Source organism: Fukomys damarensis, unplaced genomic scaffold (genome assembly GCF_012274545.1).
Source record: "Fukomys damarensis isolate Sample0158 unplaced genomic scaffold, DMR_v1.0_HiC HiC_scaffold_19, whole genome shotgun sequence".
Classification (NCBI taxonomy): Eukaryota; Metazoa; Chordata; class Mammalia; order Rodentia; family Bathyergidae; genus Fukomys; species Fukomys damarensis.
Window position 1 is genome coordinate 27591454 of NW_022900931.1, and position 15179 is coordinate 27606632.

The 15179-nt window shown below is 42.6% G+C and overlaps 1 protein-coding gene across 4 annotated transcripts in view; it reads left to right on the forward strand.

Moving 5' to 3' along the window:
* CUNH12orf4 (chromosome unknown C12orf4 homolog) overlaps window positions 1-9458 on the forward strand; it is a 34248-nt gene extending 24790 nt beyond the window's left edge. For 3 of the 4 annotated variants that reach the window (XM_010611589.3, XM_010611588.3, XM_010611587.3), the window contains exons 11-14: window positions 2464-2666; window positions 7623-7680; window positions 8279-8346; window positions 8909-9458. In XM_010611589.3, coding sequence (XP_010609891.1) covers window positions 2464-2666; window positions 7623-7680; window positions 8279-8346; window positions 8909-9001 — 422 coding nt within the window. In that variant the 3' untranslated portion in view covers window positions 9002-9458. The remainder of the gene's footprint in view (window positions 1-2463; window positions 2667-7622; window positions 7681-8278; window positions 8347-8908) is intronic. The other variant, XM_019205649.2, reaches the window with a different exon arrangement.
* The last annotated feature ends 5721 nt before the right edge of the window (window positions 9459-15179 follow it).

The window sequence follows — 15179 nt, forward strand, 5'->3', positions numbered from 1 at the left end:
TATCTTCTTTGGATCAGTTTTAGTAACTCGGATGTATCTATGAAGCTGTCCATTTCTTCAAGAAATGTTAGAGTGTAATTTTTGATAGTAGTGGCTAATGATCCTTCTGGAGTTCGGTGGTGTCCATTGTGATTTCACCTTTTTCCACTTCTCACTGCGTTAATGTAGGTTTCTTCCCTCTTTGGTTAAGTTTGACTAAGGATTTGTCTGTTTTACTTATTCTTCCAAAGAACAACACTTCAATTCATTGATTTATTGTATTTTTTTTAGTTTCAGCTTTGTTCATTTCCACCCTGATTGCTGTGATTTCCCTCCTTGTTCTAGGTTTGGGTTTGGACCATTCTGTTCCATTTTTCTGGAATTGTATCTTTGGGTTAGTTATTTGAGCGCCCTCTGTTTTATAAACATTCATGGCTAAAAACATATTCCTTATATATTTTACTTATTTATATTGACAGAAACTATAGAAAATAAAAGCTGATGATGTTTTTCTTGGCTATTGTAGCAAATAAAGAGTCGTTGTAAGAAGCATGGATTTTACAGTTTGAGAAACAGCTCCAACATTTAGTCTAAAACAGTCATTCACTCACCAAATATCTGAGTGCCTTCTTTGTGCCAGAAATGGAACATTAAAGAGGACACACAAACTTCCTGAAGTCATGGATCACAAACAGTCATCTTTTAGGGATTATCCACAGGTGGAGGTGTTATCAAAAGATAGGTGAATGTTTCCCTTTTAGAAGGTAGACTTCACAGTGAGACACATTACTGTGAACCCCCTCAAAACATGTCCTCTCACCTTGAACACAGTTGTCCCATTATTCTTGCCACTTTCTGAAGCAGTTTTAGAAGTCTTTTATGTCTTTGTTTGGTGTGATCGAAAATGTGGTGCGTGCCCCATTGCTGAGTAGCACTGTACAGAAAGGCAGCTCGGCGGAGCGCGGCAGTGCCTTCGGCCCCCATACTCGTGTGTTGGCACCGTGCACCATCGGGCTCTTCTCCACAAGCCAAGTATCCATAAAAGGTAAACATTTGGAATCAGCTGCCACAGTACAACTAAAGGCGCTCCAAAGCAGAACTTCTAGAACTGCTTCAGAAAGTGGCAGGATCAAGGGGATGGAAAGGGTCTTCAAAGCCGGGGAGGATTTTGTGGGGATTCATAGCAATGTGCTTTTTTATTGTAATAAATTTTTTATTTATTTTTTTTGTTTGTTTTTTTTTTGAGACAGGGTCTCACTATGTAGTTGAGACTGACCTGGAACTCACTATGTAGCCCAGGCTGGTCTCGAACTCACAGAGATCCTCCTACCTCAGCCTCCCGAGTGCTGGGATTACAGGCGTGCACCACCACGCCCGGCTGTAATAAATTTTTTAAAAAATCAAACATTCACCATACTTTTCAGTCACATCTCATGCGAATGAAAGAACTTCAGTGGTAAGAGTGAAATAAAGCAGAGTGTTGTGAGAGAGAATGAGTGTGTGGGGGTCCTGTCGGATGGATGGCCAAGGAAGAACTTTCTGAAGCGGTGATGTTTGATCCGAGCCGTGACTGATGAGGTCAGCCCGGCGAGGATCTTGGAGAGAAGCCTTCCGGGGAGCAGCCCTGATTTGGGAAAGCTCTCTATGTTTGAAGAGAGACCGGAACAGAAGCTGTGTGGCTAGAGCGAAGGAGAGAGGGTGGGGTAAGGGGATACTGCAGAGGTGGGCTGGAACATGCGGGCCAGAGCATGTAGGCCTGGTGGGCTTTTTCCTAAGGGTAGTGTGAGCCTGTTGAACGATTTTAGTAGAGAAGTGATATAACCTCAATTGCATTTGGCCCATTTTGGCCCACAGTGAAGAAATTGTAGTTGGGTAAGAGTAGGGGCAAAGGAATAAGTTAAGAGAATATTGCAAAATCTGGGTGAGACACAGAAGCAACATGAAGTAGGGTAATAGCAGTACATGCAGGTGGCTCAGACTTGAGATTGTTTTAGAAATAGAACTGAAAATAGTAATGGGTGGTGGAATAAGCGTTGAAGGCAAGGAAGAAATGAAGGCCTCCCCGTGTTTCTCTTTTGCTACCGGGGATCGAACTTGGGCCCTTGGGCTTGCAAGGCAGGCGGTGGAACCACTGAGCTAAATCCCACCCCCGTGTTTCTGACCTGACCTCAGCAACCCATGACAGAGATTGGTCCCATAGATGGATGAGGGATGTGGGAGGGCAGGTGGCCAGGTAGTAAGTTTGGGGTCATAAGCATTCATGCTGGCTTGATTTACCTAACGCTTGGGGTCGCTGCATGCCAGTTTGACTTCTGGAAAAATAGCTGTTGTCGGTTGTTTTCATTGCCTTCTCCCCAAGCACTGCTGAGTGAGATGAGTCCCTGACACCTGCTTCCCGGTGCAGCGCACTGACTGCCTGTTGCTATTGTCTTTAAGTGAGCGTGATGTACACGTTTGCCATGTGATGGTGTTCTTTGTTCACAGGAGAGTTTTACATAACACGCCACTCCAACCTCTCAGAGATCCACGTCGCTTTCCATCTTTGTGCGGATGACAGTGTGAAATCAGGGAGCATCACTGCTCGGGACCCTGCCATCATGGGCCTCCGGAACATCCTCAAAGTCTGCTGCACTCACGACATCACGACAATCAGCATTCCTCTCTTGCTGGTACACGACATGTCAGAGGTACAAGGGGCAGTGTCCCGTTGTTTTATGAGTATGTTGCACATTCCTATTCTTTAACGATCCACTTTAACTTTTTTAACACCCCCTGCTTAGATGAACGGAATTTGCCCCTCTTGTTGGTTAATAGAATTGAGCAACATGAATAGATGGGTATGGTGCTGCACACCTGTGATCCCAGCACTCAGGAGGCTGAGACAGGAGGATTGTCTCAAACCTACATAGCGAAACCCTGTCTCCAAAAAAACACAGTGAATAATCCTTAACCACTCATCTTTAGAGAATTATAGCATTGTCCTTTACCAAAGTAATCAAGAAATCCAAATTAGTCTTTAGCTTTGGGTGACATGTCTACCTTCCTCCTCTTCCACCCCTCCAGCTCTTCCTCTGCCATCTTCAGCTAGTGCAGCATTTATGTCTACATTCGTGCTTAGCTTAGGCTAACATTAAGGTGCATTTGTATTTTCTGAGTGGGGCTTAATTAGTGAAGAAAACCAATGCTAGATGACGGGAGGAGGCCAGCTGGTGTAACGTCTGCTCAAGGGTGTTTTCAAGATAATGCAGTTTCTGACTTATGCAGTTGCGTGTGGCCTACTCAACTCCACCCTGTTATGCTCTGCAGTTTACTTCATATTTCTAAGTCTTTTTCAAGGACTCTTACCCTTTTTCAAAGTAAAAAAAACCCCAAGCCCTGGGTAAATGCTATATCGTACAGGGTTAGTATAGAAGATTTTATGTTTTACATTTTAGGTTAGGCCCATATACATCATTATATTATAAGAACACTCATGTTAAATTCGGTACCCAGTCGGTTCCTACTGAGACAGGACAATTTCATATTATTTCTCGCTTGCAACCTGGTCGGGTGACTTTGCTGGACAAATTGCTATTTGGATTAGAATCTGGAGCCACCCTTCCCTCGTCCTCCACTCCACTCGCTTCTGAGGACTCACCATACCCAGCAGCATCAGGAGAAATGGGCAAACATGTTATTCAGTCTTGTTTCCACTGTACCTTTAGAGTTTTCACTCCATCGGAAATGTTAGCTGCTGTGAAGGTATCATCGCCACTGGTCCATCTATAAAAGGGTGTTGGGGAACGTCGACATTTATGCTGGATTCCTGCCACAAGGAGAGATCCCCACGTTCTTGCAGCTGTGATCCTGGTCAGCCAGTTTATAAAAATGGTCCTCTGTAGGTGGGAAACAACCTCAAAGGCAGTGTTTCCAAAGTCACTGGGTTCAGATTTGCTTCCAGACATCTGATACTACTAGCATTCCCTCTCCCACAGTGTCACAAAAGTTCCACGTTTTAAATAGGGACGGCCAGCTGCAGAGCATTAAGTTTGTTTTGGAAGTATCCAATTTAATTCACAAAAGTATATTGAGCTCTGATCCTCCCATTTGTTGTATTTTAACATCTGTACAAGGTCAAGAAGTTTACCCTACAAACTCAGATGACATTGCGCAGGATGTAGAGGTAAAGTGTGTTTTAGGCTTTGTGAATAGTCCCACAGCATTTGCAGGTGTTTTTTTCCTCCTCAGACAGTTTCTAGACACAGTTCTCCCTGTTAGTATGTACAACATCTGGTTGGTAAAAGAGTTGTGGAATTACTTGTAGCTAAGAAGAAAAGGCAAAAACAACCTGTGAGCAAGGAGGAAGACATGCCGGTTTATCTCTGTGGGTCTTTGTGATATGAAGTCACTGCTGTGTTGGAATTGGTCCCACCTGAGAGATAAATGAATCTGCCAATCGAGAGTCCTGAGTCCCTTATTCGTTTATGTGAATCTGTGGGATAACTTGGAGCTCAGGGATCTCAGTTTTATAGTTGTTATTAATGAAATTGTCTATTTTTAATTGGCATACAATCCATTGTTGAAAAGTACACGTAAGTATTTGACTCAGATTTGCACGACCTGAACACCTGTGTCCCCAGCACCCTGATCATGGAGCAGAGCCCCAGAAGCCAGCTTGTGCTCTTCCACTTTGTCCATAAGGGTGACCCCGAGTTCCACCTCAGAAGGGCACGGTTTTGTCAATGACCTTGCATCTGTCTTCTTTCATTTGTGTCTGTTTGTGAGATAGAGCCGTGTTGGTATTGTGGGAGTGACGTGTTATTCCTTTGTCGTATATTATCACACCATGTGAATCACAATTATTTAACCTTCTTACTATTTATGGACATTTGATAGTTTCTAAACTTTGGTTGTTGTGATGTAGCAGTGTGGACATTCTTGTACACATCTGTTGGCATTTCTGCTGGGATGTACTTTGCAGTGGAATTCTTAGGTCTCAGGGTGGTGTATGTTTAGCTTTAGTGGAGACAGCCAGATTGTTTTCTGAAGTGACTGAAAATACAGTGTTGTTTTTCAATTTGAAAAATAAGAAACAAAGCCACCTTTGATATCACCTTCTCATAAAGGCTGTGAAACAGAGGCACATACATGAGAAGTGAAGGATGATCTTACAGTCTTCCCTGCTGGTGCATAAATACAGAAAATAATTCTTATGCCTAACCCCTAAGACATAACAGTAAAGACCACAATACCAACTAACCCCACAGTTCAGTCTGCCTGACGTGAACATTCAGGTTGAATGGTCAACACACAGCCACTAACTTTGGCTAGAACACAGTATCGCAATTGTAATCAGAAGTGAGATTCTAGTTTCCATTTTCCATTTTAAAATCTGCACTGTGTACAGTGCCCGTGTATCATTTAAAGTATAGCATTGGGCCCCAATTTTCTGCCTCAGTTCCAAAATCGAGTCATGTAAGGCCCAGCTAGCGTCTTTATCGATGGGTGTTTTTCATGGCACATTCCCTTAGACGTATTGTGATGATGTTGTCACTTTGCCATTACTTAGCTGTGTCTTCTCATGAACTTATTGACTTCTGACGCTTAGTTTACTTCTTCTAAATACCCGAAGTCATATTTACTTTTAACAGGGTGCTTTTAATCAGAGCCAAAATAATAGAATAAAAACACTGGCAAGCATCTGCCTTAATCTCAGGATAGGGTCTGTGTGTGTGTGTGTGTGTATGTGTAGCTATCTTGTTTCCTTCAGAGTCATATGTTACAAGGCAGCACTGAATTAAAGTGTGTCCCCTGATTAATTGGTACTTGGAGACTTGGAGTGTAGCTATCACTTCCAGGCTGTGTAGGGCCCTGCTATGAATTGGTATTTAGGATGCTCTCCTAATAGCACTGGTGAAACTTTGTCATTAACTCACATCATTCTGACGACTGTGAATTAGTTTGTCTCATAGACACTGCTGTGTTAACCACTGACATACAAAAAACCATGGCCTTAATGGATAAAAGGTGGTGATCACTGGGTAAATGGACAATCCAAGTACTGTTTCCCCCATCTACTTAATTAGAAGATTCATCGAGTCTTGTAGCTGCAGACTTGAGTATTTTTTTCTATATGCCTTCTCCACTCTAACTTGTGCTGCAGTCTTTCATCGTCGCTGGTATCACCCTAATTTAATGTTAGTGTGGTCTGTATTTTATGTGTTCAGGGCTGGTCCCAGAGCTCTGTGCTGCATCACTTGTCCTCTGTGAATAGTGGTGCTTAGATTTGACCTCAGCCTGAACTAACTCAAAGGCCAGTCAAAGGTGTCAGTAGATTGCTCTGGATTGTAAGACGTGTCCCTGTGGGCAATAACATACATATGCATATGTGTGTGTGCTCCATTAAAATTCTGCAAGTTGCAATAACGCTTTGACTCTGGTTATTACTATTTCCAAAAACAGGTTTGAGAGTTAATATTTTAAAGTACTATAACTACTGTTGCACTTTAGTATTTATTCCTACAGATGATTCTTGAATAAAATATTTAACGTAAGTGAAAGATAAGTAGACCCTTAAGGAAATAAGTCACAGTAAATGAGAACCAGCAGAAACAACCAGTCATGCAAACAGATACACAAAGACTCAACGGGCTGGGATTTAGCTCAGCGGTTCGGTGGCCTACCTTGCAAGCGCAAGGACCCGAGTTCAATCCCTGGTACCAAAAAAAAAAAAAAAAAGACTCGAGGTACCAGAATTATGAGACACATACCATGAAATAATTGATTACCATGTTTAAAGAATATATTATTCTTCTTACTAAATTTTTTTTGTATTGGGAAAGTTATTTTTAAATTAAGATGTCATTTATATTACTATGTGACTGGCTTACCCTTGTTGTTTTTCAATGTTTTTCTGTTTTTTAGTTTTAATTCTGATGGAGTAAATACCACAAAAAACAATCCACATAAATAAAAGCTCACTGGAGTCCTCAGAAATCCTTAGACCCAAAAAGCTGGGGAGTCGTCATAATGAAATAATAAACATATCTTATGGGTATAATTATGGGGAGTTTTACTGTGGGATAATAATTTTGGTGATGCTAAAAAGAATCTAAAATAGCATACTCAGTAATCATACTATGAAAAATTATAAACTATTTGTAGTCTAACCTCTCTGTGCACTTGGCTGAAGATAAGAAGGGAGCATAGTAAAATGAGAGTGTTTGGATTTTTTAGGTAGTAAAGATGACGTTCTTATTCTATTAATTTTGTTACAACATATTGTACAGTGAAAACATCTTATGTATTTCATTGCTTATGCAAGTATTGTGTGACTTCAGAGAATCATTCCTGCTGACTTGGAGAATGATGCATGGGTTAGCAGCTCCACTTACAGTTAGTTGTCTTTAAAATTAATCATCTGAAGGTTATAGAGCTGTGTTTGTGCATTTTATGATGTTTCATAGGCTTGTTTCGTTTGCATTTGTCAAGCATAGACTAACAGCCAGAAGTTGTACATCTGAAAACTGAGGGAAATCCAGTTGGAATTAGCACATAGCTCTGTTCACAGCATGAGGCAGTCGGCAGTAGAGACAAGTACAGGTACAGTTTTTCTTTTCACAAAATTCTGCTAAAACTGTGGTTTGTTTTGTTTCTGTGTTTAGGAAATGACTATCCCCTGGTGCTTACGAAGAGCAGAGCTGGTGTTCAAGTGTGTCAAAGGTGTGCACAACCTTGTATCTAAGAGCCGCCCCCTTTCCTTCCTCCCCATGGCTGAGAACAGAACAGCCCAAAAGGAAGAATGTGAAAGTTACCTGCGTCATGAGGTGGAGGTGGGGGCTCAGTCAGTTAATCAGATACTTCGTAGCAGACTCTGAGTATATCCTGTCCAGTCACAAAAGCAAGTCTTCAGCCTTCCTGAAGGGCAAGGGTATTTGGATGTTATTTGTACTTTGCTCTGATTTTTATTGCTCTGTTGCTTTTTATTTTTTTAGAAGTAGAAAATGGAGACATATTTCCACTAACATTTAATAATCTGTTTTAGCTTCATTTTTTGAAGACCAACTAGGATTTGAGAAATCTTAAGTAAGAGAGTGTCAATAAAACTTTGTAGGGGGAAAAAAACCATGTGAAAATTTTGGCCTAAAAAGTTAGGAGTTGTAAGAGTTGGGTCCCTCAGGCTTAGCTTTGCCCACATGCAAGGGACTACCTCAGAGTTGAGACATAAGGCCCCATGATGCAAATACAGCCTCTCTCAGAAGCAGCTGGGCTATCGGAAGTCCAGAACTCATCCTGCAGCAAGCGTGTTGTTCTGTTTCAGGTTTCATGATGGAAATGGCCTCATGGGACGGAGGAATTTCTAGGACAGTACAATTCCTGGTGCCGCAGGTGTGTTGCCTGGATAGACCGTATCCCAGTTTAATCTCTTACAATATTCCTTCATACCGCCCTACTCCTGAATATCATCACATAAAGTGTCAGTGGCGTCTTATTTTATAAGGAGAGTGGTATTTGGATGCTTTAAAGGCACTGACTTTATTGTGAGAAATGTCGGTGTCTGCCACTAGGGAATCTTTTATTTAATCCCCAGACCAGATAACGCATCTTCCCTCTGTTTCCACATTTGTTATATATTGATAATTAAGTGTTCCTAAGAAGGGCATTTGCAGAAAAGGATTCTGTATTCTGTACAGAATTTAGCCGAATTAGTGGTATTTATTACTAATCACACTAGTATTACCTAGGGGCTTCCTACCGATCAGATTTAGGTCAGAGGAATGAGCCAGAAAATAACCCAGATCATTTGCCACATAGGCAAATTAGTCGTGAAAGAGAATTTTCACATATTGTAACCCATATCTAGAATGAGATCCATTTTTAAAATCCTTATGAATTTTTAAAAAATTAATGAAGATGTAACAAGTACGGAATTTCTTTTTCCCTCTTGCAGAGTATTTCTGAAGAAATGTTTTATCAACTTAGTAACATGCTCCCCCAGATCTTCCGAGTGTCTTCGACACTCACTCTGACGTCCAAGCACTGACCCGTGGAGACTGACACTGGCAGAGGAGGAGTGACAAGCTCTCCAGGAACTTGAGCCATGCTGGAGTCCTGTCAACAAAAGGTGCCCAGAAAGAGAATCTGCATCCTAAGCCACACGTCAGTCATGATCTGTGCCGGTTAAACATCCCAGAAATGCATACGCCGAGCTCACTGGCACTGCCCAGGCCCCTGCAGTGCTTTTCGTAAGCTCTTCCCAAAGTCTGTCTTCCTCCTTGTACTGTCAGCAAATGCTGGTGAGCGAAAGCGTCCTCTTCGTCACGTGTGGACCCTTGCTATAGGATTCTGTTCACTGCGTTTTCATCAACTTTTCCAAAAGGCTTGAATCATAGACCAGGTACAGACCTTTTTTAAGCATGCAAATAATAAAATCTGCCACCACTTTGCCAAATCAAAATTAAAAAGCATAGAAATAATCTGCAGGTATGAGTTTCTCGTGAAAATCCTTTTGTCGAAACAAGTGAATGAAAAAATATGCTCATTCTTCCCTGCTCTGCTTCAAACCCTCACTCTTCATCTACTCTTTCTAAGCTTGTATAAGCTAGAGTCAGGAAAGGCCTGGGATTCTTTACCACAGTCTCATCTTCCTTCAGTGACCTTGCCCTGGTCTATTAATAACACCCGCAGACCGGGGAATAGCGTGCTTTTTTGCCAGCCTGATGTAAAGTTAGCCTAAACCAGCAGCTGGCAGTATGCTGGTGCCTGGCGACATTGTGACAGTCACACAGCTGGGATTTCTCAGTCCCCTTCCTGCTTTCTCGGTTTCCCCTTGTATTTCTCTGTAGATGACTCTCCCCATTCCTCTCCCTGCTCTGTTTCCCCCTTTCCATTGTCTTCCTGTGATCTTTCTCCTGTGTGATGTATCATTTATTTATCCCACCTACAGCATCTTTGCCATAAATACTAACTGTGCTAAACAGAAGCACACAGACAGTCACAAAGGCAGTGCTTTCATCACATAGTAGGGTGGATATTGCAGCTGTCTAGTAGAGTGAGTAGAGCGTCTTCTGTGTCACGAGGAAGAGGCACATCTCAATCACAAGAAACAGTAGCATGCCTCATATAGCTGAACGTAAGAGATACCTCCAACTCGAAGGAAAACCCTAAGCAGGGCACCCATCCTAGCAGTGTGGCTTTTAGACACTAAAACTTTCCAAGTTCTTTGTCAGGGAGTCTGGTGGTTCCACCAGGAAGGTAGGTGTTTTGCCTTTAGTGCCTACACCTTGGAGAAACTATCTTCTAGGTGCCTCTGTTCTCTTGGAGATTGATTCTGTTGCAGAGTAGGGTAGACAGAGGCAAAAAAAGCCTGACAGATCATTTTAATTTTCAAATTAACAGATCAGTTGGAGCTGGGTGGAGGTGAGTATAGTAGGGTTAATAACACTAGGAAAGAAGCCTTGAAAGTCATTCCACAGAATTCTGTAGCTGGTCTAAGAGACGTACAGTCAAGCGCACCCTGGTTTCAGGGTGCAGAAGCAAAGGTCTATTCAAGGAAATTGGATACATGCCACTGACTGACTCCTTTATCACCATTGATGGCTTTACCCCAAGGGCAGGTGAAGATACTATGAGCCTGTGAAATCAAGATAAATTTGTATCTATTTTAAACAGAGTATTACAAGATATACAGGAGCAGCAAGATCAGGAAAAGCATGCTTGTCACCACTGAAAACAACACTGAACCGATTAACAAATATACCACTTTGAATACCAATTATGTGCACTTAAATAGTAGGGATTTTAGCAGTTCAGTAATTAAGGAAATCCGGTTTTTTATTTAGTCCAGGAAGGATGACTGTGAACTTCTGAGTGTCCTAGAGGGCTCTTAGAGTACGATGATTTCAGGCACTTTATGAAGGTGTAGAGTTCACTTTCTGTTGCTGTGACACCTACAGTAATCATACAAAAAAGGTCTGTTTCGGCTTACAGTTTCAGTGTTCAGTGCATGGTCGCTTGACCCTGTGGCTTTAGGCTGTAGCATCACAGTACAATGTGGTGGGAGTGTGTGGCAGAGGATGCCTGTTCATCTCATGGCACCCAGCAAACAGTGACCAGAAGGGGTGGGGTCCCGGTACCCGAGGGATCTGACTGCCTCTCAGCAGGCCTCAGTCTTCATGGTTTTACCGCCTCCCAACAAGACTGGCAGCCAAGCCTTTCATCCACTGGCCTGCGCAGGCCCTTCCAGGTCCACGCACAGAGGATGAGAAGAGGGGCACTGAAGCATTGTAGGTATGGGGTGCAGCCTGGAGCAGTGACAAATGACGAAGGTGGAGTGAAGGTAACCCCTAAGGCTGGGGGCCAGCAGTTGCTTAACAACAGCGACCAGCAGTTTTCTGTCTAAACAGTAGAGTGCCCGAAACCTGACAGCGAGGTCTTCAAAGCCTTAAAAAAGTGTCGAGCAGGAGAGGTGAACCTGAAGCTGCTGTTCTGTGCTGCTTTCTCCTTCCCTCCACTCTCAGAGCTCCACGCCAAGCGAGGCTGTCACCTTGCCATTGCCGTTGAGCTGGCAGCGCGACTCCCGCTGTGCTCGGCATGGCAGTGGGATGGCAGTGGAAGGAGAGACGCTTGCCTGCGAGTTGGCGGATCTCTGCTGGGACAGCGCGGACATCGCTGTCATCTGGACCCAGCTGTGCTCACGAGAAGGGAAAGCTTTAAGGGCAAACGGCCCCCAGAGCCTTCGTGTTCTAGAGGGCAAAGCAGAGAAGCCACGGATCTGGGAGAGAGCAGCAAAGCTGCTGTGGCGGAGCCTCGGATGGTTTCAGTTTTGAGGTGGAAATGGTTGCTTTTCCGTGCTGTATTTCCCCATTTTGATGGAATTAGACTGCTTTGCTCAAAAGACAGCAGCATAAAAATTATCATACTTAGGGGCATATTTTACCACATCTATTTGCAAAAATACCATATTTTTAGAACCACATAGTGATTTCCTGCCCTTTAACCAGCCAGGAACATTTTCGTCAGCTTCCCCATATTTGTAAGAAATGTCCTGAAAACTTCAAATTGAATTCACTTGAGCAATCTGGTTTTTATTCATGAAAGATGCAGATGAGGTTCTGTTTAGCAAGAGATTTAGCAAAGCTGTCTTGCTGATGTGTTCACTGTGGCTTGTTACATTGGGCACATTACCTAACCCTCCTGAGCATGTTTTCTCATCTGTAAGCTAGGAAAAAATTAATAATAGTATTTACCTCATTGAGTAGTTGGGAGGATTAAATAAGAAAGTACACACTACCTGGCATATCGTCATTCTATAAATATTTGCTGCTATTATCCCTCCTTACTGCATTCCTTCCTGTATCCCTTTCCTTCCTCTCTTCCTTCCTGTCTGACATTTCTCCTTTGCTTCCTCCCTCTCACTAGATAGTAGCAAGGAGCTCATGGCCAGTTGAGTTAGTAAAAGAACACAAGGTAACTCACAGTACTAGCCAACATATGCCCAGGGTACACAGTCAGAGAGAGCAGAGCATGGACAGTGCTGTGGAAGTCAAAGTAGGAAATACCGTCAATACACTGGGCTAGAAGAGATGCTGAGTCCATTGGGCACAGCCGGTTTAGCCCTGCCCCCCACTGGCCTTGGGTGTGTCCTCTACAGCCCTTGCCACACTCAGCAGGTCAAGCACAAATCCTCCTGGCAGACACATGGAATGCCACCTGTGCCACTAGTGGAAACAACTTCAGATACAAAGGACTGGACAGGTTAGAATGTCAGAGGAAGTCACAGGGTAGGTGGCTAGCCGTGTATTTGAGTGCAACAGGAAGGACCAAGATTTTTACCAAGTGAATCTAGATTTCAGACATAACAATAATATGAAGTCATTATAGAATTTAGGCTACTACCCACATGGCAGCCACAATGAAAAAGTGCTTTGAAAAGTGTAGTGCTTTCCTGGTTGCCTCACAACTGTTGTTGGTGGGATGGATGTTTCCGGTCTTACAGATGACCAAGCAGAGCGTGTATGTTAAATGCTAGGAGGGAATAGGAGGGTGTCCTGGGCTGAGAGAAGAGAATTATAACACAGAAGTCCCTGATTTACCTGGTCTCCTTTGTGTGCATGGCAGGGGTGAGCAGGGAGGGGCGACAGCAAGTACCCTTCTTTGTTCTTTTGGGAAAAAAAAACACCTTGGCTATCACAGTGAGTGAAGCACATTTTCTATCTGAGCTTTATTTGATTGTAAAATACTTCAAACGTGCAGAAAAGTTGGGAGAATGCTCATGTACCTACTCGTATGTGTTAAATCCTAACATTTTGCCATATTGGCCTTTGCTGTAGGTTTTCATTTTGTTTTGCAGTGCTGGGGACTGAACCCACGGCCTGGCACATGCTAAACAAGACCACTAGCACTCAGCTACACCCTTACAACTCTCTCTCTTTAAAAAACATAAAACATCACAAATACAGGTGAACCATTCCCCTGCTCCTCCCTAGCTCTGTTCTCCCTCCTTGTATCAGCTAATTCTAAGCAACAAACTGCCCCCAAGTTAGTGGCTGAAACAAAAAACATTTATTCTCCAGGATTCTGAGTCCTCGGCAGTGCTGCTGTCGCCTGGGCTCATTTGTGAGTCATCAGAGGACTATGACTCAAATTCACAGCTCCAACGATCTGGCCTGTAAAATTTTTAACTAATCAAAGAGAGCTTTGACTACAGCCTTCTTATCAACACTTTCTTGGAAAAACAGAAGGAAATGATCAGTGTTAAAAGGAATAACTGCCAGTTTAAAATTTCTTACCAAACTAAGCTGTCATTCAGCTCCTACCTGTCATCTCCATTACTAACTAGCAGACATACTATTTATCTCTCTGGATATTAGTTTGTCTATAAACTATGAGTAGTATTTTTTCCTTCTCTACTCCATAGAACCATGAAAATAAAGGAAGAATGGTCCACAAATTATGAAGTTACAGAAAGAAGTTTGAATTTTAGTCCTGAAAACAGGTGTATTTGAATATGAGAATCTCTATATCTTCTTGAGGATGAGGAAGGGCATGGGTGGGCACATATGTGGAAGGAAGCAAGAATGGACTTATGCATTAGAGAAACACTCATTGAGCATCTGTTGTGTGCCATGCCAGAAACATTGCTTAATGATGAACAAGACAGCCTAGAAACATTGACAGATATGATCCATCCCCTACTTAATAAACAAATACATACTTATCAATTATAAGGGATCCTTTGAGAAAATAAGATAAATATAATTGATACGAGGACAAGGTGAAATCTTTAAGAGAAAATGACATTTAATCTAAGACCTAAAAACTTAGTAGGAACCAGCCAGATGAAGAGTAGAAGAGGCTTCACCTAGCTGAGAAAAAAAAGTAACAGCAACAAACAACAATGGAGCAGCCATGGGGTATACCTGGCAGGAGAGGGAGCACTGAAGCCCCAGGTTTCTGACTAGACGACAATGGGAGGCAATGGTGAAATGTACCAGGGATGTCACAGGAACGGAGAGCTTGACAGCTGCTCCCTGAAGCTGTGTATGAACTCCTGTGCTTGCCCCAGAGATGTGCCATGCAGAACCGACCCCAAACACCCCACCAATGACTTGGAGAACTGAACTGTGGAGACTGGCTCCAGTCTCACATTTATGTGACAAATTCAAATACAAAGTCTTCAGAAATGGAACTGACACTGAAAATGTAACCCCAAAAAGGTTGAGCAAAATGTGTGGCCTGAAATAAACTAAGTTGATTGTCTGCTAGGAGATAAAGATAAATATTCTTCATTGCGTTGAACAAAACCTAGAGTCTGATAACACAATAGTAAAAATGTCCTGGGCTGGGTACCGTCTAAAAATCTGAGATCTCAAAAGACAACAGATGCCGATTCTGAGATGTCACAGATGCTGGGATTACTTAATAAAGACTTAAAAGCAATATCATAAAATGCTTCTTTAAGTACAAACTCGTTTGAAATGAGAAAAAGAAATTCTTGGGGAAAAAACAAGGAAGAACCAAGTAGAAATTTTAGAGCTAATAAATACAATCTCCAAAATAAACTCATGGGATAGGAACAGGAGCAGAAGCCATATTAGAAGCTGGGCATGGCACACCTGTAATCCCAGCTCTTGTGAGGCTGAGGCAGAAGGATCACCATGATTTTGAGACCAGACAGAAATACATAGTGAGACCCTGTCCAAAAAAAAAAAAAAAAAAAA